The sequence below is a fragment of the Fusarium pseudograminearum genome, chromosome 1 (genome assembly GCF_000303195.2).
Source record: "Fusarium pseudograminearum CS3096 chromosome 1, whole genome shotgun sequence".
In the NCBI taxonomy this organism is placed as follows: Eukaryota; Fungi; Ascomycota; class Sordariomycetes; order Hypocreales; family Nectriaceae; genus Fusarium; species Fusarium pseudograminearum.
The window spans coordinates 5,277,466-5,300,825 of NC_031951.1; the positions used below are offsets into that span (position 1 = coordinate 5,277,466).

General features: G+C 47.8%; 10 protein-coding genes across 10 annotated transcripts, besides 2 other annotated features; 3 read left to right on the forward strand and 7 right to left on the reverse strand.

Moving 5' to 3' along the window:
• Positions 1–110: 110 nt before the first annotated feature.
• On the forward strand, positions 111–1,244 carry FPSE_07011 (uncharacterized protein; the record flags this gene model as incomplete). Its single annotated transcript, XM_009260129.1, has 1 exon — positions 111–1,244. The coding sequence occupies one exon, from the start codon at positions 111–113 to the stop codon at positions 1,242–1,244; it is 1,134 nt and encodes a 377-aa protein (XP_009258404.1).
• Positions 1,245–2,411: 1,167 nt separating this feature from the next.
• On the forward strand, positions 2,412–4,512 carry FPSE_07010 (uncharacterized protein; the record flags this gene model as incomplete). The annotated part of the gene is made up of 2 exons (XM_009260128.1): positions 2,412–2,577; positions 2,624–4,512. 2 exons carry the CDS (start codon positions 2,412–2,414, stop codon positions 4,510–4,512), a joined length of 2,055 nt encoding a protein of 684 aa, XP_009258403.1.
• An 897-nt stretch (positions 4,513–5,409) lies between these two features.
• Positions 5,410–7,123, reverse strand: FPSE_07009 (uncharacterized protein; the record flags this gene model as incomplete). The annotated part of the gene is made up of 4 exons (XM_009260127.1): positions 5,410–5,670; positions 5,727–6,757; positions 6,817–6,944; positions 6,999–7,123. The coding sequence occupies 4 exons, from the start codon at positions 7,121–7,123 to the stop codon at positions 5,410–5,412; spliced, it is 1,545 nt and encodes a 514-aa protein (XP_009258402.1).
• A 1,656-nt stretch (positions 7,124–8,779) lies between these two features.
• FPSE_07008 (uncharacterized protein) lies at positions 8,780–9,852 on the reverse strand (the record flags this gene model as incomplete). The annotated part of the gene is made up of 3 exons (XM_009260126.1): positions 8,780–9,388; positions 9,512–9,715; positions 9,769–9,852. The coding sequence occupies 3 exons, from the start codon at positions 9,850–9,852 to the stop codon at positions 8,780–8,782; spliced, it is 897 nt and encodes a 298-aa protein (XP_009258401.1).
• Positions 9,853–10,548: 696 nt separating this feature from the next.
• Positions 10,549–13,044, reverse strand: FPSE_07007 (uncharacterized protein; the record flags this gene model as incomplete). Its single annotated transcript, XM_009260125.1, has 1 exon — positions 10,549–13,044. The coding sequence occupies one exon, from the start codon at positions 13,042–13,044 to the stop codon at positions 10,549–10,551; it is 2,496 nt and encodes an 831-aa protein (XP_009258400.1).
• Positions 13,045–14,420: 1,376 nt separating this feature from the next.
• On the reverse strand, positions 14,421–15,552 carry FPSE_07006 (uncharacterized protein; the record flags this gene model as incomplete). Its single annotated transcript, XM_009260124.1, has 2 exons — positions 14,421–14,977; positions 15,027–15,552. 2 exons carry the CDS (start codon positions 15,550–15,552, stop codon positions 14,421–14,423), a joined length of 1,083 nt encoding a protein of 360 aa, XP_009258399.1.
• An 822-nt stretch (positions 15,553–16,374) lies between these two features.
• FPSE_07005 (uncharacterized protein) lies at positions 16,375–17,478 on the reverse strand (the record flags this gene model as incomplete). The annotated part of the gene is made up of 3 exons (XM_009260123.1): positions 16,375–17,053; positions 17,103–17,239; positions 17,287–17,478. The coding sequence occupies 3 exons, from the start codon at positions 17,476–17,478 to the stop codon at positions 16,375–16,377; spliced, it is 1,008 nt and encodes a 335-aa protein (XP_009258398.1).
• A 1,004-nt stretch (positions 17,479–18,482) lies between these two features.
• Positions 18,483–18,839, forward strand: FPSE_07004 (uncharacterized protein; the record flags this gene model as incomplete). The annotated part of the gene is made up of 3 exons (XM_009260122.1): positions 18,483–18,525; positions 18,579–18,594; positions 18,653–18,839. 3 exons carry the CDS (start codon positions 18,483–18,485, stop codon positions 18,837–18,839), a joined length of 246 nt encoding a protein of 81 aa, XP_009258397.1.
• A 335-nt stretch (positions 18,840–19,174) lies between these two features.
• On the reverse strand, positions 19,175–19,793 carry FPSE_07003 (uncharacterized protein; the record flags this gene model as incomplete). The annotated part of the gene is made up of 2 exons (XM_009260121.1): positions 19,175–19,579; positions 19,626–19,793. 2 exons carry the CDS (start codon positions 19,791–19,793, stop codon positions 19,175–19,177), a joined length of 573 nt encoding a protein of 190 aa, XP_009258396.1.
• A 560-nt stretch (positions 19,794–20,353) lies between these two features.
• FPSE_07002 (uncharacterized protein) lies at positions 20,354–21,165 on the reverse strand (the record flags this gene model as incomplete). The annotated part of the gene is made up of 4 exons (XM_009260120.1): positions 20,354–20,847; positions 20,901–20,967; positions 21,020–21,078; positions 21,138–21,165. 4 exons carry the CDS (start codon positions 21,163–21,165, stop codon positions 20,354–20,356), a joined length of 648 nt encoding a protein of 215 aa, XP_009258395.1.
• Positions 21,166–21,940: 775 nt separating this feature from the next.
• Positions 21,941–21,979: a repeat region.
• A 1,228-nt stretch (positions 21,980–23,207) lies between these two features.
• Positions 23,208–23,360: part of a microsatellite that runs on past the window's edge.

Below are 23,360 nucleotides of genomic sequence, written 5' to 3' on the forward strand. Positions count from 1 at the left end.
TTGCGGAATAGTTTTATTTCCGGTTTATACTTAACCAACACAATTTCAAAGTAAGCAACCAGACATGACTTTCCTTACTTCGCATCGACTCAATCCACATATATCATATCATGGACGAAGCTTTCCTGGAGAGACTCTGGGCCAAACTCTATGCCATTAATACCAGCCCATCCAGACGTGGCCCTCTCGCCCTGGACGCAACTACTCGTGCATTATACGAACGAGCCGCCGCTGATCCGTCGTCTTTGTGTGACCAAGATCGGAGAAATATTCTGGAAAGACCATCCCGCGAAGAGGAGGAATCTGTTTGCCATGACGTTTGCGGCCTCACCGCGTCTGAGCTTATTGCTAAAGCTGTTCAGGATCCCGACTCGCTGTCTTACCGGGAGGTTGATCTGATAATGCGTGGCTTCAAGAAGCACAAGGGCATAGAGTACATGCCTTGGCTCGACAGAATATCTCGATACTCTCCAGATGATAGGGACCTGTGGCGTAAAGCTGAAAAAGCTGCCAAGACAAAGGACGAACTCGCCGCCGAAGAAGCCTGCTGGCCAAAGCGACTCGCATGGTCCGACGCTCGCAACGCCGCCAGAGAGGCGTATGGTACTGGAGGATATAGTATCAGAAGAAGCCTTATGAGTGTACCATGGCAAGACCACATCATTAACTCGAGTGCTTCAACAAAGACATTGGCACCCTCCGGCTTCGTTGTATTCTACACGAAGGATCAAGAAATTGATCGGACTGCTTTTAAAGCACAATTGAAAAAGAGCGTGTCTCTTGGGCTTCATCTCTTTTTGCTACTACCCCATGAGCCGATTATAAGAGGGTTCAAATTACATGATACACCACATGATAGCTCGGAATCACTACAAAGTCACTTTGTTACTATGCGAGATGCGGGGGGTATTCCAACAGGGTTACGACACGACGCATTTCTCTATGTTGATGACGAAGCGTCACAGTCTCTTAACTCGGGAAGACCATTCATCTGGTTATGGGAGCCGCAGGAACAGTCCGAGTCACAGGAGCAGTTGGGCCCGGTCAAGGTGGACATTATGTATGTGGCACCGCTACTGTTGATACGGTTAACGCAGCGGGACATGGCACTCGAGGGGCGTCAATTGGAGATGTGGCGCTGTAAACCAGATTTGGAAGGCTTTCATAAAGCTGCGGCCGAGTCAACCAGCTTGCACTCAGCAGAACGTGATGGAATCTGGCCCCCGCGCACACTTGCCATGTAAGAATCTAAGTAACTGACTTGATACTCTTGGACGGAATCACCACTGTAGTAACTGGCAAAGTCTCCATCGTATCAAAACGGGGGAGCTCGGCTTGGAAAGTCCACAACAGACAGTCAGAACAAGACTGTCCAGATATGATAGGCCTTTGGTTTTTGTCTCACCAGTGATAAATCAGCAGGAGACATGAAGCTTTGGAATTTACATCTTGGAGACATATGTGATTGAAGCTGGCACATGTTAAAGATTGCGGGCGTATTGTCACTCTGTAGAGGGTGGTCATCTCGCCTTACTATATCGATTGACCAGAGTTACCAGTCAGCCCAGCTCTCGACATAGTCTTGGCTTCACCCACAGCCACGCCGAATCTCGCCCTGGATATCTGTGCTGTTGTGGCTTAGAGAAAGTCGTCCAACAACTCCCGGTCGAGGCCTTGATATTACTGGGCAAAACCTCCGGTGACTCTTGTATCTTTTCGACTCACTACTGAATTGGATGCTGGTTAGCTGGATGACGGTTGCAACCTTGTTTTAAGCGTACTGCTTACTCTGAGAGTGTGATCTATCGCATACATATATATAGCTGGCGGAATTTAGTATCCATCAGTTATCAAACGACATTTGAATGACCGCCGGCGTTTATATTGTAGGGCGATTCTGTTTAATGCCAGGAAATTACTTAGCTGCTTGTACATAGTGTCTCGATTTGTATTTTGAACGATTATGAAGTCTGGTTGCTCGGCTGATCGACGTCGGAACTATCGACTGTAAAGACACATCTTGTGGAAGCACTAAAGCAGGCTGTCGTTTTTCCAAGTGACACAATTTACAGATTCAGCGTATCGTGCATGAAACAAAAAAGACTAACCAATAGAGAACTATGACAGCCATGCAATACAACTCGAGGCATCTCAGAAACATGAGAAGCTGAATCAAAACGTAAAGGGGACCAATCAAAAACATACTGGATTCAACTAGATTTAGCAAAAGTATTCATTCTTTCACCTTTAATCAAAGGCCCAAGTTTTAGTGGCCAAAATATAATCGAGTGTATTGCAATAAAGGTCCTTTAAAAGGAGTCCCTCGCAAATTTTTATCTTGGGTCAACCTATATCTTCCACATTCCTCTCACATTTCAAAGATATCATTAGCATATTGTGTCACCTTCATCATGAAAGAAACCACGAAGCCGGAGTTGCGAAACCTCATGGCATCTGAAAACGTCTCTGACGTTCATTCCGATAGCCTTGGAGAATCGCTTCAACAATCTTCGCCATCGTGGCTCAGGAGAGTGGGTGTTTCCATACCCCTTCTAGTCCTTCCAATTGTCTATGCTAGTATGTCACCCAAGTCAGAGAAGCACAAGCACTGACAGAACCATAGCTCTCCTCGCCGCAATGGGTTATCTCCATGGAAAGACGCAGTCTTCGTTCGGTGACGCGGTACTTGAGATTCTTAGTGTCGCTTCTACGCTGTGGCCTATTTTGTTCGCGGCAGTTCTCGGCCCAGTACTAAAGACCGTTGCACTCTTCCAGGCCGAACGAGGTTTAACACTAGGCTCTCTGGAATTCCTATTGACCAGTCAGACCACGGCATCTGCTCTAAAGAACTTTGTAACCATGGGTTGGATTGGTAGCTGGGCCATAGTTGTTCTTACAGCATGGTCCCTCAGTCCTTTAGGAGGTCAAGCCGCCCTTCGTTCATTGCATCGCCATCAGAATCCTGTATCAATGCAAAAACCAGCAGCATACTATCTCGGCAACAACAGAAGTGACATCTACCAACATTATTTCGATGGGACGGGTGGAGTAAATAGTGCATCATCTCCCTCTTTATCCCTTATCTACGACATGACAACCGTTCTTTCTGCCTCATTTTCGACACAGGACACGCTAGTCTCTCATGCCAATAGCAGCAGCCCAAACTACCACGATGCCATTGTTGGTCTTGGGGGGAAATTGGAGGCTTCACGTAGTGGACGCAGAGATCTCTGGCGCAACATCCGCATCCCCTTCATTGAACTATTGCCAGAGTACAGGAGCGATGACCCACATGCTTGGATACCAGTTCCTGACGATGAAATCGTCCCTTACGCTTCGTTGATAGGGCTGCCTATCAGAAATGGTTCATCTGAAGGACCAGGAAACTCAACCATGAAAGTGCATTCCCGTTATATGACTCTTTCTTGTGGGAAAGCTTTCAATGGAACCGAAATGGTCAGCAACAGCTCGAGAGCACTATGGTTGCATGATACTAGTTCTAAGTATGCTTTAACAGGGCAATTCATCGATCAAGCATCATCTAACGGTCTCCGGAACATCTGGCTCGATTTCCCTAATAACTCAGTAACCGCAGAGCATCTTGATGGCCCATTGCCCTTTGCGCCACGATCTAAATTGCAACTTATAATGGGTGGTTCATGCTGGTATCAAATAACTGCTCAGGAGTCGCAAAGAACGCCAATGATTCAAGCATGTGACATCAGCACTTCATACATCGACATGGAAGTTACTTGCAACAGACCAGCAGTCGATGCTGGCTTGGTATGTCAGGCTGATCGGGTTCGACATGCGCCTTCATATCCGATCAAGGGCAACTTGACGGCATTTTCAAATGGCGAGTCGCCTAAACAAATTCTTATCGAACTGACATACATGGGTGCAAGTCAAGATCCAGAAGAGTCCACCGTTCTAGAGACGTATTTGAGGGATCCTCCAGGATTGTTCCGGCGTTCTCCTGGGGTTTATACCAATAGTGATTATCGCACGACGACCGATCTCGGATGTTTCACCGCTGTTCCAACAGAGATTTTGGAAAGAAGACTTGCAACTGCACTAAACACCATCATCATGTCCTCGTATCCGTTGGATGTACTAGTCGGCGGAAAGGGGCTAGTATTTGAACATTGGCAGAATACCACTGCATTGTGGAAGGAATTCGAAAGGGATATCTACGTGTTAAGCAAACCGTGGTTTGCTATGACAATGCTTTCGACTGTGATATTGATGATCTGCGCTATTGCCAACAGCATCATTCGTCAACGCATCAAGGCACCCGACTTTCTGGATAGTATTACAGGTCTTACAAGGGATTCTCAATTTATTGATTTGCCCCAAATCGGAAGTGGGAGGAGCGGTTCTGATCAACTTGCAACGATTAAGAATGTCCAGGTTCGAATTGGCGATATCTATCCAGAACGGGAGGTTGGAAGAATTGCTTTGACCACGGAACTGAACAGCCCGGAACTGAGATGGAACCGGAGTTATTCTTGAGTTTATTCATTGAGTACTGATATGGTAGTCTCTATCCAACATGTAAAAACACCTCTTTAGCTGTCGGATCATAGGAACTCACTTTAACTGCTTGAAATATGTGTTAGTGAGCACCACCAGTTGTATTATATGTGACAATACACCATTGATCTTTGTAAAAGAAGAAGAACAGAGGAGTTTTTATAACAGTATTTCCCTAAAGCGACCCAAAAGTTACAAACTCAACTTACGCAACTAAGATAAGTAGACTTTGAGGTTGTTCGTATGAGTAAACTCAACGCTCCAGCATTCTTTTTTGCTGCTAGGGCTATTAGTAACCAATAATGGACCGATCGTCAACAACCCCCCCAACTACAGCAGTTTCCAAACTGCCTATCTTCCGTAGTATAGTGGTCAGTATGCAAGCTTGTCACGCTTGAGACCCGGGTTCAATTCCCGGCGGGAGAGATCCAGCCATCTGCGATACGCAGATCTTCTTTTTGCATTTTGGACCTTTTTTGACCTTTCTGTATGATCGTGTATGCATTTCGCTTGTTGTCTGTGTGGGAGGTGGCAAGGGTAGTCATGTCCCACTGGGAACAGAAACGCTGACCCCTCAGTCGCAGGATACAAAAATAAGTAGTCGAAGAAGATTAGTCCAAATAGTATAAGCTGACCCTACTAATTTCATCTCTGATGCTTCTAGCGGCTGATTTATCTAATACCCTGAAAGCAAAGTATGCAATAAACGTCACTAGGGGCACGTTGGTAGAGAATAACGACACTGTTCATTGTTTGCAAATTCTCTGATGATTCCTTCTTGGCTAGTTATCCAATAATAAAAACCCAAAAACATATAAATGCCATCCGCTAATATCCAAAACTATATAACATATACATGCATGCAGACGCACATTCTTAGTTGTGCCATCTGTGACCAGGGTGCTTCCAGTCAAGGTTAGCAATCTCCTCAGGAGAAAGACCTGCCAGCTCTTGCTCGACGTTCTTCTTGTCGCGTCGGTTGTTATCCCACTTCATCCACAAGTATCCAGAGATACTGATGAGGAAGATGAGACATCCTGCGGCACAGTTGAGGCTGTTGCCGATGGGGTAGTTGGGCTTGTCCTTGTCGAGGTAAGACCAAGTAGCGATGAGACCACCAATGTTGCCAAACATGACCTGTAAGATATAGTGTGAGTAAAGGTTTTGAGACAGAGTTTTAGAGTATTACTTACGTTGAGACCAATTGCACTGCTTCGAGCGGTATCACTGACAACGTTGGCACTGATGTGGGCGTTTGTCATGGTACCGAGAACCATACAAGTGCTGGCAATCAGGAAACAAGCACCGTATCGAACACCAGCGGCCTCAGATCCCAAGAACATGGCGTAACCAATGATAACAGTGGGAGCAGACATGATGATGAAGATCTGTCGCCTGTCAACCCACCAACTGATGGCAGGGAAGACAAGAGCAAAGACGGCACCGACAGCGTAGGGAGGCACACTGTGAAGCTGCTTCTGGACAACGCTGTAGTCGGGGTAAATGGTTCCGACGATGGTGGGGAGGAAAAAGGCGAGACCCTGGACGGTGATGTTGTTGCAGAGGAAAATAAAGGCGATCTGGAGAGTGATGGGGTTGGAGACACCGCGCCAGAGCTTGATTCGATCGATACCGTCGACGACTTCGGTTTGGGCAAGACGCTCAGACTTTACTCGGGCGATGCAAAGTTCCTTCTCCTCCTGTGTGAGCCAGCGGGCCGTCTCGGGTCGATCGGTGAGGGTGATAAAGGCGAGGAGACTAAGACCGATGGTGATGACACCTTCAATGGCAAAGATCATGCGCCAAGTGTGAAGACCTCCAAAGTGGTTGAGCTTGAGAATAGCGCTGGCCAAGAGACCACCAAAGGCACCAGCCAGAGGAGCCATAACCATGTAGAGCGACAGACGGAAAGTCAGCTCAGAGCGCTTGTACCATCGGGACAGGTAGTAAGCGATTCCGGGAAGCATGCCGGCCTCGAAGATTCCGAGCAGGAAGCGGACACCGCAGAGAGCGCCCTGGGTTTTGCAAAAGGCCGTGGCGACACTGACGATACCGAAGAGGAGAGAGGTGAGTGGGAGGAACCAGCCGGGACCCATCCACTTGCAGGTGACGGTGGCGGGGATTTCGAAGATGATGTATGAGATGTAAAAGATGGAGAGGATCTTGTTGTAGTCGTAGCCCTGGAGGTCTAGATCCTTTCCCATGCCAGCAATACGAGCGTTACCTGGAGAAAATGTGTTAGAATGTTTGAGCGGAGGTGAGTTGAGGATGAGAGCGGCGTACCGATGTTGGCACGGTCGATGAAGCAGAAGAGATACAAGACGGCGACGGTGGGGACAGTGTACAAGTCGAGCTTCCATCGTAGTCGTCGCTCAGCAGCTGGGTCGAACTGAACAAGAGCGTTGCCGTAGCTGTGTGGTATGTCAGTATGAGTTGCGACTAAGATGAGATGAGTCGAGACTCACGCGTCAGTGGCAGTGTGTCCATGACCAGCAGCATCATGAACAGTGTTGCCAACCCCAGAGATATCCTTCATCTCAGACCTCTCATCGAAGCCTTTCTCCTGGTCTCTATCAGAAGAGGTAGCCATGATTGACTATTTGAGATGTGTTGGTGGTGGTGTTGTGTGAACAGATCCAAAAAAGAAGACAGGACTTGAGCTTGTTATAATAAAACAGAATAAGAAACAAAGCTAGTCTGTGTTCTGAAGTGAACTGCAGATCAGAATTGGAAGGGGAATGGTTGTTAATAAGGGGAGCTTTGGTTGATATAGCAAAAGCCAAGGGAATTGATAGCACCTCGGGCTACCGTGTCGGGATAAGTGCTATAGGGAAAACGGTAGCGAACCCCTCTTCGTCTCCTCTTGAATAGAGTTGAATTGGAGGGTGTGTCTAATTTTTGGAAATCTGGTGTGTATTTCCCCTCACGAGGAATTAGAACTAGGATCCTAGAAGGAGACAAAAGAGAAGAGAGGAAATGTCTGTGTGTGTGTGTGTATGTGCTTTGCCCCCCCTGTACTTGGTCTAGTTACAGTAGAGGAGGAGTCTAGTCAAGGGTCTTTAGTTGCATTCGGCATGGCTTCCCCCGCAACATTGGACCTTTTTTTCTTCTTGTCTATTTTCCTTTTCATCCGCTGATGGAACCCTCTTGTGTGGTAGAAGTGTGTGTATTGGTTGTCTCGGCTAATTTGACTTGTTATCTGTCTAGTTCTGTGTCAAAGAGTCAGTCATTATCTCTCAGTCTCTGTCAACTCGGACAGTTGATAAATGTCAATGCCCAGCTCAAAAGTAAGTTAAGCTAGGAAATTGACTTGATAATAACTCTACTTGGGTATCCTCCGATGCGGGGAATCATCGACTAAGTTTAAACAAAAAGTCTAACACTGCTTGTTGGAGAATTGATTATCCTTACTCAACACAGCAGTTGTATGCATTCGACATTGGCACTTGTCAGTTATCACCACGTGGAGAATAACGGTTTAAATGTAACCAATCTCTGTACAGTCATTATACATATTCGGCAATACGGTTAAAAAACGTCTCCAACAAAAGTACGTACATGCATGTATGTATCAATCAATACTGCCGACATGACATGGACAATTATCCCCCCCAGTATCAAACAGGCCTTCCCCAGGATCTTGATCTCACCATCTCCCGTCTTCCCCAGATTCTACGAGTCCACAAATCAAACATGAATTAAGCAAATCGTAAGATTAATTTACTTAGTAGGATTAGTTCTCGACTCTTCGCCTTTTCCCCCGGATTTCTGGGGTAATTTTGTTGGTCTGAATGGTCCATCCAAGCTCTCGATGCGGAGTTGGAGGGTCACTCTGGTCCGTGCCAAGAACCCATCGGCAATTGGAGTCGGCAAGTAAAATCTCCAACAAACATAGACAATCAATATACTCCATACAAATATATTACATACATACCTATTTCACACATAGTAGTACAAAACGGTAATTAATAACATATCCCACCCATCTACCGATTATACAACAAAAAAACTCTATTATTTTATCACATCTCAATTCATACTTTCGGCTGTTCCCTTTCGGCTCTTGCCATCGGTTCTTTTACTCGCCCGGCAGTAGTCATTCATTATAGTATCCGTATCCATGCACACATAGACATACATACTATGCTTATTCACAAAAACACCACTAACACCACTAACTCATCAACCCAGCTGTCATATCAATCTACTAGCATGCCTAGCACATACACACATACACCTAGCTAGCTCACCAAACTCCCGGGATAACTGCCCACTTCTTGCCAACCTTGTCCTCTCCAAACCTCTCCACGTACCATCTCTTTCCCCTCACAGCCCGAGGGAACATCGAGAACAGCTCGTTCACGAGAAACGCTCTCGCAGGCCCGCATCCCCAACCAGCTGCCATCCAGAACCCAGCCCACTCTACCCACTCGCACAGGTAATGCGGAAACAGCACGTACCGAAATAGGCCCGCCTGCGGAATCTGGTAGTGCTTCTCCGCTCCCTTGTCATTACCATTACTCTGCTTGCCGTTGCTGTTACCGTTCTGCTCCAGCTTGACGCGCTCCTGACGCTGCATCTCCCGCCGGCGGATATCACGGAGCTCTTCGTCGTGGAAAAAGTTTCCAGACAGGCCAAGATAGAATATTAGAATTCCTGCCGAGAACTGCAGGATTGATGACTGAGACGACCATTCTTCTTCTGTGACTGGCCCGTAAGCTGCAAGCCACGAGCCCAGACAAGTCGCGTTGAACATCTGAAAACTGAAAGCTAGCAACCACACCGCAATGTGCAAGGGCGACATGGACGGCTGTAGTAAGGGGAACATGACCGCGCGGTAAGAGTAGTGAATCACCTGAATTCCCGACCGTGTTAGCCTCCTTTTACTCCTCATGAGGAGGGCGCTACCTCGGCAGCAAACATTCCCCTCTCCCACAACGGCAAGGTAAACGGGATGAGGAGAACTCTATCAACTTACAAACAAACCCGCAAGGACCTTGTTCTGCCACGGCAGATCGTCGATTCCATGTTGCCCAGGAAGAACTTTCATCAGATACATGAGCGTCAAAGCACCCGGAGCTTCCATAGTCATCCAGCCTATGCGGCCTGGTAGGTTAAGACAACTGGAGACTGAAGTTTTGCCCATGCCATACCACTTGGTAAGCCATTGCATTGAACCAATCTGTGTTGTGTTAAACGTATGATTTCACATGATTTTAGGGGTCCTTTGCTTACCACTGGATAAGCGATCTGCCAGACTGTAAAGATGAGATTGTAGTTTTCCCGAGTGGGTGGTAACCACCCTTCAATAATAGCCATGATGACAGCAGCACACTAGGGGTAGGGGGTATGCGTCTCAACAACACAACTGGGAAAAAGAAAATTCAGGAGTAGAATTGAAAGTTGCGTCAGGTGAATTGATAATTGGCTTTCTCGTACGAACAAAATTGATGAACGGCATAAATTAGATTGTCCTTCCTTCCATGATGTCAATCAAGTCCAAGCGGTAACTGTGCAACAGTATTCTGACACTCTCCACCGCCTGCCATTTTAGACGACATATATATATCAGTCACAGCAAGTATCTCGACAACAAACGAAACTCGTGTACAAATAACGAACTGTTATTCTCAAGCAACTCATTAATCGCGTAGTAACTGTTGAACCTCTAATGCTATGTGGAACAGAGTTGAATGTCGTATGCAAGCATATCCATTCGAACTCTTATTGCAGATTAAAGACTCCATCAACACTCAACTACAAGCTCACAATACAAAATATTTATACATTTCCTGGATCTCAATCGAAACCTAAACCTTCTTAACATCTCCTTGTTCTCAACAATAAGGTTAAAAAGGCACAGGGCTCGATTGAAAGTCAAAAAAATATATAATACTTTATATTGCGACCTTGTAGTTGCAACATAAAATACACCATCTCAGAAAAACGCCATGCTTGAATTACCCATTAAATTCCCTTCACTGTCGTATTGAATTTCTCATATCATCCTCTTCCTCACATAACAACGCAATCCCTCTCCTTCTGCGGAGCACCATTCACCCCTACCCCTGGCCGTCTGCCTACAGGAACAAAGGGTCTCTGCCCCATCGGCATCGATGGGTTCACGCTCGCAGCCGTTGTCTGTCTCGATATTGTAGGGCTGCTACCGGGATGACTCGGGTGTCCCATCGGCGGCTGGTACGTTCTATCGTGTGCCGACTGCTCGTAAGATGGCGGCGCATCGTCTGCTGCTTCATCCGCTGGTCGCGACACTGCCGGCCGAGGTGGTTGATTCGGGATAAGTGATCGTACTCTTTGGGTAGGTATTCTGGGCTGCGCGTTGATCGTGTTTGTTGTGGGCGCGCTGACAGAACTGTTGCGGCTAGGGACGAGACCACCTGCTCCTCGTGTAACACCTCCACCTCGTGGAGCTCCTCTACCAGGTTGACCTCCTCCACGACCTCCTCGACCTCCGCGATTTCCACGTGTTGCGTTTGGCGGTTGAAGAGCTTGTTGCTCAATAAATTGTTCCGAAAGCATGCTCTCCCTTCGTCTCCGTGCCTCTTCTGCTCTATGTCTTTCCTCTTCCTCCTCTTGTAATTGTAATGCAAGAGCCAAATCCCGATCTTCTTGTTCGGCACTTGGGCTCATCGGAGCTTCACCAGCGTCTGGTGCCTTTCCGCGTCTATTCTGTACCGTCGTCCATTCTCCGCCGTCATTGCTGGAATAGTTTCCTGCGCTCGTCGAGGGACCAGCGCCGCCTGAACCTACAACCCGGAAGTCCCCGGAAAGATATTCCGTGTTCCCACCGTTGATATCTGATAGTGTTTCCCATACAATTTCATCATGAGATTTGAAACCCGCATCCGTCACCAATGTGATGAGCTGCATGGATTGCGGGTGGCAATACAAAGTGCTAAAGTGGTCATTTCGGAAGAGAATGGCAAAAGTACCAGGTCTAATGGCCTTGCCAATAACTTCGATGCCCCAAGGCGTAAGTTGAGTTGCCGAATTTTCCAGAAACTCCTTGATGATTATGATGTCTTGGTACAACTGCTGCTCAGACTCGCTAAGCCCACCATCAGGATCCGACAACTTTTGTTCGAGCTCTTCCTCTCGGAAAAGGAGATTTTGAACATCCTCGTATGATGCGGCTTGTCGTTCTAGCGCATCATGAGCATGTTCATTCTTTGGTGGTAGCCATCCATGAATCAACGGAATCGAGAATGTAGCATACAAGCCCATCTCAGCCGTATTCTCAAAGGTTCCTGGAATCAGATCTCCTCGTTCGGCAGGATGCAGATGCGTCAACGAAGTACGCTTATAAGCCTCTTGGATGCTTTCTGTCGGAATGAAGCGCGGATTCACATTCATGCCAGTATGTAAGCTTTGTAAAAAGGCATACAAGTCGCCGACATCTGGCAATGCGTCCTCAGAGCTGGTTCGTCGCGGTGACATGAGCTCGTCGAAAACAGCATCCAGGAGCAGATTCAAGCTAACTTGTTCCCTTGATCGAAGGGTTTGCACAAGGGCAGTGTCTTCAATATCGGCAGGCGTCGTCAATGTAAGCGCATTGACCAGAGCAACAAGAGGGCAGGGCCCGTTTGCATTCTGGATTAAAATTGGGGATATTCGTGGGTTCTTTGACGAGCTGGAGTCATGCCAATGAATGTTCTTTATCTGATACGTCTCAGTCTTACCATCGACTGGGTCTCTGGAAGGTCTCCAAGATGACCCATCTGTTGGCAGCGTTGGTTGCCTGGGCGGTAATGGAGGCTTCTCAGTTGATGGCTCATTGATGGGGCTTGTTGCAGGTTCTGATTCTATCAGATTCCAATCATCAGGCGACCCTGACCTCGCCTCGCTCGTGGCATTGGCTTTTCCTTTTTCACCACTTGCATCATCCCATATACTTGTGTCTCCAGTAATCTCTTCGGAGAGCTTCATAGGTGGCACAGGCGGTTTCTCATTCTTCCCTAATGGATCCTCATCCCAAGCGGAAGATCCTCTGTCGGATAGTAGCGATACCATGCCTGGCGATCCAGCAGGCAATGGTTCCGGCGTTGGCGTCCATCTATCTCTGGGAATGTTATCGTCCAAAAGACTTGGAATTGGTTGCGCTGGTGCTTGTGGCTGTAGTAAAGTACGTTGCGCATCTATGGCCGGCTGCCATGGGTTTGTGTTGGGCTCATCGAGACCCAATCTCGCAAAAGTATCGGTGGGCGGCTCTTCCTGTCTTTGGGGGATCTGCTTCCGTAGAAAGGGATTTGTTCCTGTTCTGTCTGGTTTTAGCGCACCGGGCGCTTCTTGGGGGTTTCTTTGGTCGCCCGGCTGTGTTCTGGTTTCTCCCCATGCCTGTTGTTCGTCCTGGTTATCAAAGGCGCCGCCGGGTCTTAAGATTGTAGGAATGGTCTGAGGGTTTGTTGTTGAAGCGGGCTGGCCGTTGCGGCGGGGTCCAACATCCTCCCAGCCATTGTCATTCCCTCCTTCGGCCCAAGGATTATTCGACATCCTTTCGTATCTAGTTTCAATTGATGTAATTTCGGGGTGGTCAAGTTCAAATGTCAGAGGGACATGTCAAGAGGATGCGAATAGACCGGCCTTTGACCCTTGTCGTTGCGACCTGATGCACTGTCGCAAGTAATTGCGGGGGAGCGATTCGCAGCTGTTGGAAGCGTTGCACACTGTATGTATGAAAATCGATGAGTATTTGCAACGGGAGCAGAGGGATGTTATCGCAGAATGGGTCTTTTTCGCATGAATAAATCAATGCTACAGCTCTCCCTTCTCACAGGCAGCTCCCTCGACCTTGCTTGTCGCAGCAATAGCTCGTGTGGGGAGATGTGTCGTCACTAGATCCGTTCCGCTCTGTAGGTGGCGGTGCAATGTGAAAGAAAGCAATTCGTTAAGAATAGAAGCTACTGTGAAGCGAGAAGCGAATCATAAGAGATGGGTAATTATCTCTTGGTTTCTGGAAGCAAATGAGGAGGAAAGTCTGACATGTGCGGAGCTGAATTGTAACTTGTAACTTGTAACTTGTAACTATGGCAGGTGCTGGTGCTAATTGATGGTGTCTTATCGGATGCCTCCGCCCGAGCTGTAACTAGCCAGTGGTCTAGCCTGTAGCCTTAGCTTTCAGTGCACGCATACGTCTGCGTCTGCGTCTGCCCCGCCACTTGATTACCACAGCCACGGGCCGTAACGGGAGCGATGACGTGGGCCTCTTTTCCCGTTGCTTTTGATGAGACGGACTTTGCAACGTACAAGGAAATACCATGTACTTCAAGTAGATGGATGCCTAACTCACTGCTTACACAGCAGGGTTAGCAACTATAGTATGACATCTTACCACACTCCCCGACTCTCATTGTCCTTTGGTCGAGGTTGACCGCATAGACATGATGCGATGAAAACTGAGACATTCTGAGACATGAACGACTTACACAAACACGGAGTCACCAACATTCATAGTAAAATGGTAGAACAAAGTCAGACCAAAATCAAACTATGAAGCACATAGACACTGCCACCTCGACCCTCCACTTCAGAGACAACCTAGCCGTTAGCCCCATCCACCGTTTAATGGATAAACTGCCAAAACGCTCAGGCCAAGGGTCCAACTTCATCATGACTACGGATTCAAGTCAAAGTAACGATCGCGTGGAGTGCAAATCACAAACTCTCCATAGGAAATACACCCTTGAGTTATACGCTGAATGATACATAATTGATTATGGGCGTCGTACTCTCCCTTCCCTTGCGCGTTAGTTAGGTCCGGTTTCCTTCGTCGCCATGCAGTCCCAGAAATGCCACAACGCCGACTCCTATTCAAGAAAGGTACATATATATATCCATCACTGACTCGACTTTAAACCGTCTACACATCCTCAGAACTTGACGCCAAGGTTGCGTAATCGTTCACAAGACGGCTTTGAGTATGACTGTGCGAGCGCCATCTTGTCGGGATCCTGGTAAAACCATCCCGTAGCCGCATCCTCCAACCTCCGTTGGTACATCAACTCATTCTCGCATTCGCCCTTGAGATGCCTCAGCAGCTGATGTTCAGCTGTGCGATCGAGTTTGTTGAGTTTGTTCTGGGAGTACTTGGCCACCTCGTCGGGGTTCACGTAATAAGGAGTGTTCAGGTTCGGCATCTTGCGCTCCTGAGTGTAGGGATGTAGAGGGTTGTCGTAAACCATGCGAGGATTCGATGCCGCCGACGTGCCAGCATCACCCGAAAAGAATGAGGTGATGATGGGCAGGATAAAGAACAGGATAATGGGCAGTAAACCCAGGAGGGTTTGAAAGGCGTTGCCTTCCTCCTGTCGAGCGCCACCAGCGGCTTCTCGAGGTCTCGTTCTTGGCCTTCCTCCACCAAACTGATGCACCCTGATTCCGGGTCCTCCGCCGAAGTTAAATACAAATTGGGGACCTGTGTCAAAAGCTGCGATATTAGTACGAGTCTCACAACTTGGTCAATCGGTGCTGCTTACCTCCGAATGGGCCACCACCGCCGCCAAAGCCACCTCCTCCTCCGCCGAAGAAACGGGCAAACATCTCTTCGGGAGTCAAGTCATCATGGAACATCGGTCCACCTCTGCCCATGCCACCACCGGCTCGCTGGTTGAAGAAAGGGTTGTTTGCCTGAGCGCTGGCAAATCGACTATCGGGGTCTCCGCCAAACTTATCAAACTTCTCCCTCTTTTCCTTGTCGCCCAAAATTCCAAAAGCCCTGCTGACCATCTTGAAAGCCTCATCTGCATGGGGGTGTCCATTCTTGTCGGGGTGGGTAAGAAGCGATTGCTTCCTGTAAGCCTTCTTGATCTCGGATTCGGTACATGTTGTTTTGACAGTCTCGAGGTTCAAGACGTCATAAAATGCAGTAGGTTCGCATTTTCGGATACGGATAACTGCTGCTTCCTGGTCCGGTGTAAATGTTCGTCCCTGGTTACCCTGCTTGTGATCGCGAGATCGAGCCGAACCACCCGCATCAGCTCCGGAAGCCGTTGCGCTGGGCATCGAATTTTTTTATCGGTCTGGGGTCGCTAGGTGTAGGTGATAGTCGTAAAGTACGAGGTGTCAATCGTACGTCAAGCGTCGGGGTTGAAAGCGGGTTTTTGTTCGTTAAAGATTATCTACCTGGCCAAGAGCGAAGGTGTCTTCTTTCCAGGAATAGTAGCACGCAGGCAGGGGCGTCGTGCAAGAGGCGTATGCCGTTTGTTGCGGCTTTGTATTATTTTTGTTCGAATCGCATGAGTTTGTAACAACAAACGATACGCTGTTAAAATGGCGATGTAAAAGGGATGCCAGAAATTTGGTGGTTTTGAACCGGACAATCCCTAATTGCTCTTTTGGGGGACGCCCGCTCACCATTCCCATCCATCCCAAGGTCGAGACTCCACGTGATACCCCACCATTAATGGCGTCTAGTCAGCCTACCCTGCATCACTTACACGAATGCAACGGTAGTTGTCTCGTGGATGCAAAGAGCAGTTTCAGAGTATATAACCACTATTTCTGAACAATTTAGTGAGTAGCAGAGACATTGGCTTCTTGATTCTTAGGATATAAATATAAATGGCTTAAAAAGTATAATCTAAGTGGGTAGCATAAACTCTGTGCTTCTAGTGGTCAATCTTCGTGATATCCCGAAGACAATTAAATGATTATTTTCTTTTTAGAATGATGGTCTGTTTAAGTTGATTTAGGAAAACATGCTTAATAGATAAGTGATAAATTTTGTGCAAGAACTATGTACGTCAAGCAAATATATACTGTAACAATGATCGCCAGCCAGAACTCTCTCCATTCCAACCCTATCAGAACTTAAAGGCGAACCTCTTAAGCACCGATAAATTTCTTGATCTCAGGGAGAACCTTCACGTAAGAAGCACCTGTCTCAGGCTCCATGCTGTACATGTAGTCACCCCACCAAGGTCCAGCAGCCCAGTACAACCAACCAGTCCAGACGTCAGAGTTGTCGTGCAAGTACTGGAGCTCACCCTTGAGAGCCTCAATGCACTGAGTGTTAGGTCCAGCGGCAGTCTCACCGATGATACCCCTCTTCTTGTTATCCTTGAGCCACTTGGTAGCCTCCTTGACACGCTCAACACCAATGGTGCTGCTGACACAGTCGGCATGGGTACCCGAGTTGTCAGAGTCGAGGTACTGGTGCATCTGGTAGATGATCTTGTTCTGGGGATCCTTGAGGTTCTTGAGAGCCTCGCCGTTGCCGCTGGAGACCCAGCTGTGGGCACCGGTGTAAGAGTTACCCTCGACAAAGATGTACTGGGAGGTGGCGCCGGCCTTGCGGATGGCGTCGATGGCGGCCTGGTTGAGGCCGGCAACAAGAGAGTTCTCCATGTCGTGGTACTCGTTGTTGGTGTCAAAGATGACGTTCTTATTGTTGGCGAAGCGCTTAGCAACCTTGGACCACCAGGCGCCAAAGTCGGCGGTGCTCTGGATGATCTGGTTGTTGTAGCGGCCATAGTTGTGAGGGTCAATCACAGCAAAGTTGCCCCTGTGTTTGTTAGACATGTCTTCGCATGGTGTAGATGGCGGCTACTCACTTGCTGGTGATGTGGTTGACAACACTCTCAAGACCCTTGAAGTAGGTCTCGTCAAGAGCACCAGTGATGCCACTAGGGGTCATGCGCTCCATACGGAAACCAACACGGAAGGTGTTCATACCGGTACTGGCAAGAGTCTAACAAAGTCAGTATGAGCCATGATTTATGACGAATGAATTCTTACATCGATGGACTTTGTGGTAGGCCAGATGTAGTCCTTGCCGAGCTTTCCAGGGAGTTGAGTCTCGCCAAACTCACCACCAGCTTCGTTAGAACCGGTGAAGAGGAACTTGCCCGCAGCACGCTTCTCGGTGGAAGGGGCAGCCAGAGCAAGTGTAGCGCCGGCGCTGGCGAGAAGAAGATCTGTGAAACGCATATTTGCTGTAGGTAAAGAGAGAGACTGAGAACTTTTGTTTCTTGTTTTAAAGGATTGTAAGAGGACCGGTCAACGAGCCACATAGAACCAAAAACAATTTGGGATATATAGCGGCCTTATATACACCTCCATAGTGTGTCCAACTTTTACAACTCGGCATCGCATGGTTGCAGGACCTTCATTAAGATGAGATACAACATGGGTCAGGTCAATCCATCCCATTCGCGATGATTCTTCCGTGTGCCCACACGGCATGGACTCGGGTGATCTGTTCCAAGTTTCGATCGGACTCTGGAGAAGAAGAGGAACATGCCCTTCCATGACCCATTTTGGGTGGACAAGTATTCCCTGTTTGTTTGTCTGAAACAGAAGCTAATGGCCCCTGATATTTTATCAACACGCCGGATTGCCGACGGGAAACATTCGCGAGAACAGCTGTAAATGCCGAAAGTTATATAGCAGAAACATATTTCACTCTGTGATTGTTAAAGTGAGGTTGTACGATAGTGATAGTCTTGGCAACTTCAGATAACTTGGCTTGGCATCAATCAGACTTGTCCTGTCTTGGGTTCAGCTCCCAATCAAACAGATCAAGTTGACGCAATCAATTGCACAATGTTTTGGAAGGATCGTCCTCATCGTCCGTGATTGAAACATGCAGTTTTATCTCGTTGGTGGGATTCTTTTTCCGTTTATACAAAATCATCTCAAGATTCAGGTTGATGAGCCACAAAGTGCCGAGAGCCGTCAGGAACGTGTTGACGAAAGCCGGGGTAAAAAGGAGTCGAATGGGGAGAAGGAATAATTTAATCAGCCTCTTCACGTTACAGAGTAGGCGCCTGCTTGCTTATTTTTGCATCTTACCACTAGGCCTATCATTATTCGCAGGCCGTCACGTGTGCCACCGGACTAACCATTCGGAAAAACACCCCGGTTTGAGCCGTCGCATGGTGAAGCTTGGTGATGCCGACCTGAAATTTCGAGAACGACATGTGCCAGCGATAATGCACGCGACACGGTTTCTTCTCAAGCGTTCCGTGTGGAAGGGTATGTTGAATTTGCGTCTCAGGGGTTTGTCAATTGCTAACATTCGTCGACAGGGCCACACCTGGTGCCGTAAGCCTTCCGACCGGATATCGACTGATTTGCCCACCGTTTCTAACATGCGATATAGCCTCCCCATTGTCTGGCCCAAGTCCACCAGCGACAAGGTGCCTCCGGTCCGAACACAAGCCCGATCAGCCACGATCCTGCCCAACTTTGTCGGTCTCAAGTTCGAGGTGCACAATGGAAAGGATTACCACGAGGTGACCATCACTGAGGATATGGTTGGACACAAGCTTGGCGAGTTTGCACCGTAAGCTAGACATTTCAAAACGAATTAACGAGACATACTGATGATGGTGTTTTTATAGTACGAGAAAGCCCAACATTTGGGACAAGAGGTAGTCTGTTTGGATAAGATGAGAACTGGAATCTGGGCATACCCATGTACAAAAAGAAAACTACATGTAACATCACTAGAGCAATGATTTCAACGAAGGGATCGATCGATACACATTGAAAGGCGATCTATTGCAACCAGTTCTGATTCTGCTGGTGCTGATCCTGATATCATTTATGGACCCAAGTCCTTCCGTGAACGCCATACCGTAACGCCTTGCAATCAAGTATCCACGTAGTTAAGAAACAAAACCTAGCGATAGAACTCGCTTCGCTTGACGTTAACGCCGTACTCTCCGACAGCCATACCCAGATCCTCCATCGTAAGGACGGTTCTGTTCTGGCTGCCACCCTGGCCACCACCGCCGTAACCCGGTCGCTGGATACCAAGGGGCGCGCCTTTGGTCTGGTCCTTGCTTCCAGGCTGGCCCGTTGGTTGTCCAGGAATGGGGAATCCAGCAGCCGCACCAAGAGAGCCCATAGGATTATTGGTGTTTGACGATGCGCGGATTCGGCTGTACTGGTAGGCGTCTGCGGCGATGTCTGCGATGAACTTCTGTGTCGCGAGGGCGAGTAGTCGCGCGAGACGAGGATCAGTCTGTGGAGGTGGTGGGAGACCAGCTTTGGTCATGTAGTAGTTGGTGACTGCATCAGGGATCTACAAGGTGTTAGATTGTTGGATTTCAAGAGGATGAAAATCGTACAATAGGTGCATAGTCGTCCATCTTGTTCAAGAACTCTCGTAGGGAGACATCCTTGCGGGTCGGCAATCGCGATTCGGGGACTGTCGGTGCTGGAGGCGCTTCCTCAGAAGGAACCTCTGGCGCAGGAGGGGTCTGCTCTGCAGTCTTTTCGGGCGCATCACTAGCCATATTGACGGTTTTGATGAATGCGATATGTGGTTTTGGATGTTGAAGTTAAAGGCTGGGTATAGGTAACGCGTTAATGAGATGGTGTCACGTGATTGCATGTCATGGCTGCTCATGAGCCGCAGAGCGCCAAGACGTTTAATGGGCTAATTAACGGAGGCTAACAACAAGCACTGTGAGTTTCTCATGTGAATTTCCTCTCAATTATTCATAAACTGCTGTATTCTATCGCTCTCAGAGGCAGTCTAAACTGCGCCATTGAGCGACAGCAATTGACAACAATTTTCAACAAATACAACTCTCTATTTTGACTGGTTACAGCATTGAAATCAACGATCATTTCCCTCAAATCTCCAAGCCAAACGGCGACGCCTTTGTGATTACCGCCTTGTTGACCTCCCAAACCAACGCCGTGCATGCATCTCCTGAAGCCGGAGTTGTCGTGACCAAAACTGCGGTCTTGTCTTGCCTTTTGGCTACTTCATCGTTACTGTGTCAGCGAACATGGGACACATTTCGAGAGCTTTGTCGCCCTCTTCGTACAGGTATCTCGGTCTTGTCGCTTAGACGGGGAGCTTGAACTTCTTGCCCTTCATGACCTTGGTGTAGTAGACGTAGAAGAAGTCACTGTACAGGACGGTCTGAATGATACCGGCGACAATGGCAATGGTGTCGACCTTGTGGTGTGTCTCGGAAAAGTATCGGTAGATCCAGTTGGGGATGTAGAGAGCGCGGTAGCTGCCGAGGGCGAAGAGGTAGTGGGTGGTGATGGTCTCGGCCTCACCAGTTCGCTGAAGCATGAAAAGCTGGGGAAGAATGGCCACAGACTCGAGCCAGATGGAAAAGGCCCACAGAATCTCAGAAAAGGTGTAGTGGTAGGGGAAGACGACGGCGAGGACAGCCGCTCCAGCAAGGAGGTACTGAACGCGGAAGGTGTCGACATTGGGGTCGTTGGTGGGCTTGTAAGCGTTGGTCATGAGGTAGATGATGTAACCTTGCGAGCCGAGAAAGAGGATCTTGAAGATGAAGTTGTAGATGCTGTCGGTCGAGAAAAGATCTAACGAACGGTTAGGGGGTGCAAAGAGTGTCTATTTTCGTCGTAAGACATACCAAGATATCGGGTGATGTAGACAAGCATGTACAGGGTCTGAGACTTGAAAGAGATACCTGAGCAGCTCTGATGATTGTTAGTATTGCTGATCACTCGAAATTGACAGGGGGGATCTTACGTTAAGCTGCACCATCTTGTGAAGCAAGATGAAGATGGAGCCGAGATGCGAAAAATCCGCTGATAAAAATGTTAGATAATTCTTGATGGATTTATCGAGTCGGAGCATCGAAACGTACCGGAGACTCGGAAGAGATTCAAAGGCATGATTGCGGTGGTGTGGTTGCTGTCGCAAAGTTGAGATAAGAAGGTGGAAGTTGTTGTTGTAGGTGGTAGCTGCTACGGGCGCAGCGAAGGGAAAGCGAGTGACAACCTGTCAAAGGTGGGTTGGGTCGGGGGTAGAAACGCAATTGAGGTCGGTTGGTGTTGATGGCTCGAGGTTTGGCAAGGGAGCTTGAATGAGGATCATGAATCTTGAAACTCGAGGTTCGGCCGGAAAAAGGACACGACGCGATTGCAAGCTCATTGGGTCGTCCAGCTACGTAATGCCTCAAGCAACAGGCATGTGCTGTGTTCTAATAAAAGCACCGCCACTTGTGGCTTGAGATGCCCCTGCATTCAATCCAGGAACAAAAGCTCGGGAATAATCACATCACAACGCTTCTTTATTTTAGGGTTGAATATAGCCTCCAACGTTGGTTAGCCAAAGTTTATACGACGTCTACTCTATAACATTAATAACGAAACTCACTCCTTTTCGGGAGTAAAGTTTTCTATTTCGACGACAGGCTGTAAAAGCTATGGGAGGCTTATTTATCACACATTCACCACGCTGCCTTCGAGTTATTTCTCAGTATATACGACTTCATGTTTATCTACTTCTAATGTGAATGCTATGTACACGCATAATACCAATCCTTCCATCATATTCCTCGCTATTAGGCTTCCATCACTGAAAATACCACATCTCCATGTGTCATATTTCTGTAGAAGACTCCGTGATGCACACGTCTTCGTATTGAAACTCTTATCGCAATTTCGTAAAAATAAAAATAAAAGAAGAAGAAGAAAAAAAGAAAAATCTTTTTAGAAACACACAATTGCAACAGGAAAAAACAACCAAGAGTAATGAGTGAAATTCGCAATGCAATACCTGATTGCTGCGCTTCTGGTTCCTCCTTCGAATAGGGGGCTGAAAGACCATCACTCATGCCTGAGTTACTTGTCTCTCTTCTACCAGAGAAGTTCGATATGCAACACGTTTTGGATCAAACAAACGGTGCAGAAAAACAGTGTCGTCTCAGGCCGTATGAATCTCACTCGCAGTTCAATATCCATAGATGGCTCTCTGAAAGCCATCAAATGGAACCAGAACAAGTGAGGAGACCGTGAGAGGACATAAACAGGGCGATAGACAGAATACAATGTACCTCGGGAGCTCGCAGGCGACGGATTGGTTGCCCTCCGCAGGAAAAAGCCCCCGGAGGATATGAATTAAATTCCCTCTCTGAAGAGTGAAGAAAATAGCCTCTCTTAGAGACCTAGAAGGAAGAGATGAAGGAAGAAGAAGAGATCTAGAAGGAAAAGATGAAGCAAGGTAAAGAGGATTTGCCTTGCTTATGGCGACCTTGTCGGCATTAACTTGTATGCACACCTCCTCCAAGTCATATCAGACCTGGGATTGGTGATCGGTCATCAAAATGGAGGGTATGAAGGATTGGCACCCTTGGTGCAATGCATAAAAGGCGAAACGCTAAATCGCATTTCTGTGGCTGAGCTTGCATGTTTAAATCCTGAGATGCAAAAAAGCTGGTAGGTACACCTTTAGGTGTGACCAAGAACTGGAGGTTGACATATCCGGATGCCAACCAAAAGCCCTTCAAAAACAGAGACTGTTGGGTCTCCGTAAACTTGCTTCATTCCTTCTTTCCCCCGAGGCTGTGAATTTCGGTGAATGGATATGCCTTTGGGAGATTGATGGAAGTATGAATCGAAGGAACCTTGGTAAGAAAAGGTTTTGAAACAAAATGAGAAACAAGGTATGCACAGCAGCGCTATGTAGTGATGCCGTGTGAGTAAATGGTGATGTACAATGAATGGCCCACACAGCACGGCGAGACGCCAGCTCACGCTTGTTGAGAACCCCCTGTTTTATGTAGGGTGTGTTGGCGGGTGATCAGGCGTAAGCTAACATCTCTCTGTCTGGTGTCGCGTTGACTCCATGACAGAGTATGTTGGATGATAACTGTGTAAAGATGGGAGAATGTACAGAAGAAAGAAAGTGAAAAAGGGAGAATGTAACTGCAGATGATATGTTGGCAGCTATGTTGGCAGCTATGTTGGCAGCTATGTTGGTAGCTATGTTGGCAGCTATGTTGGTGGATATGATGGTAGATATGCCGGTAGATATGATGGTAGATATGCTGGTAGGTATTCTGGTAGGTATACTGGTAAATATGCTG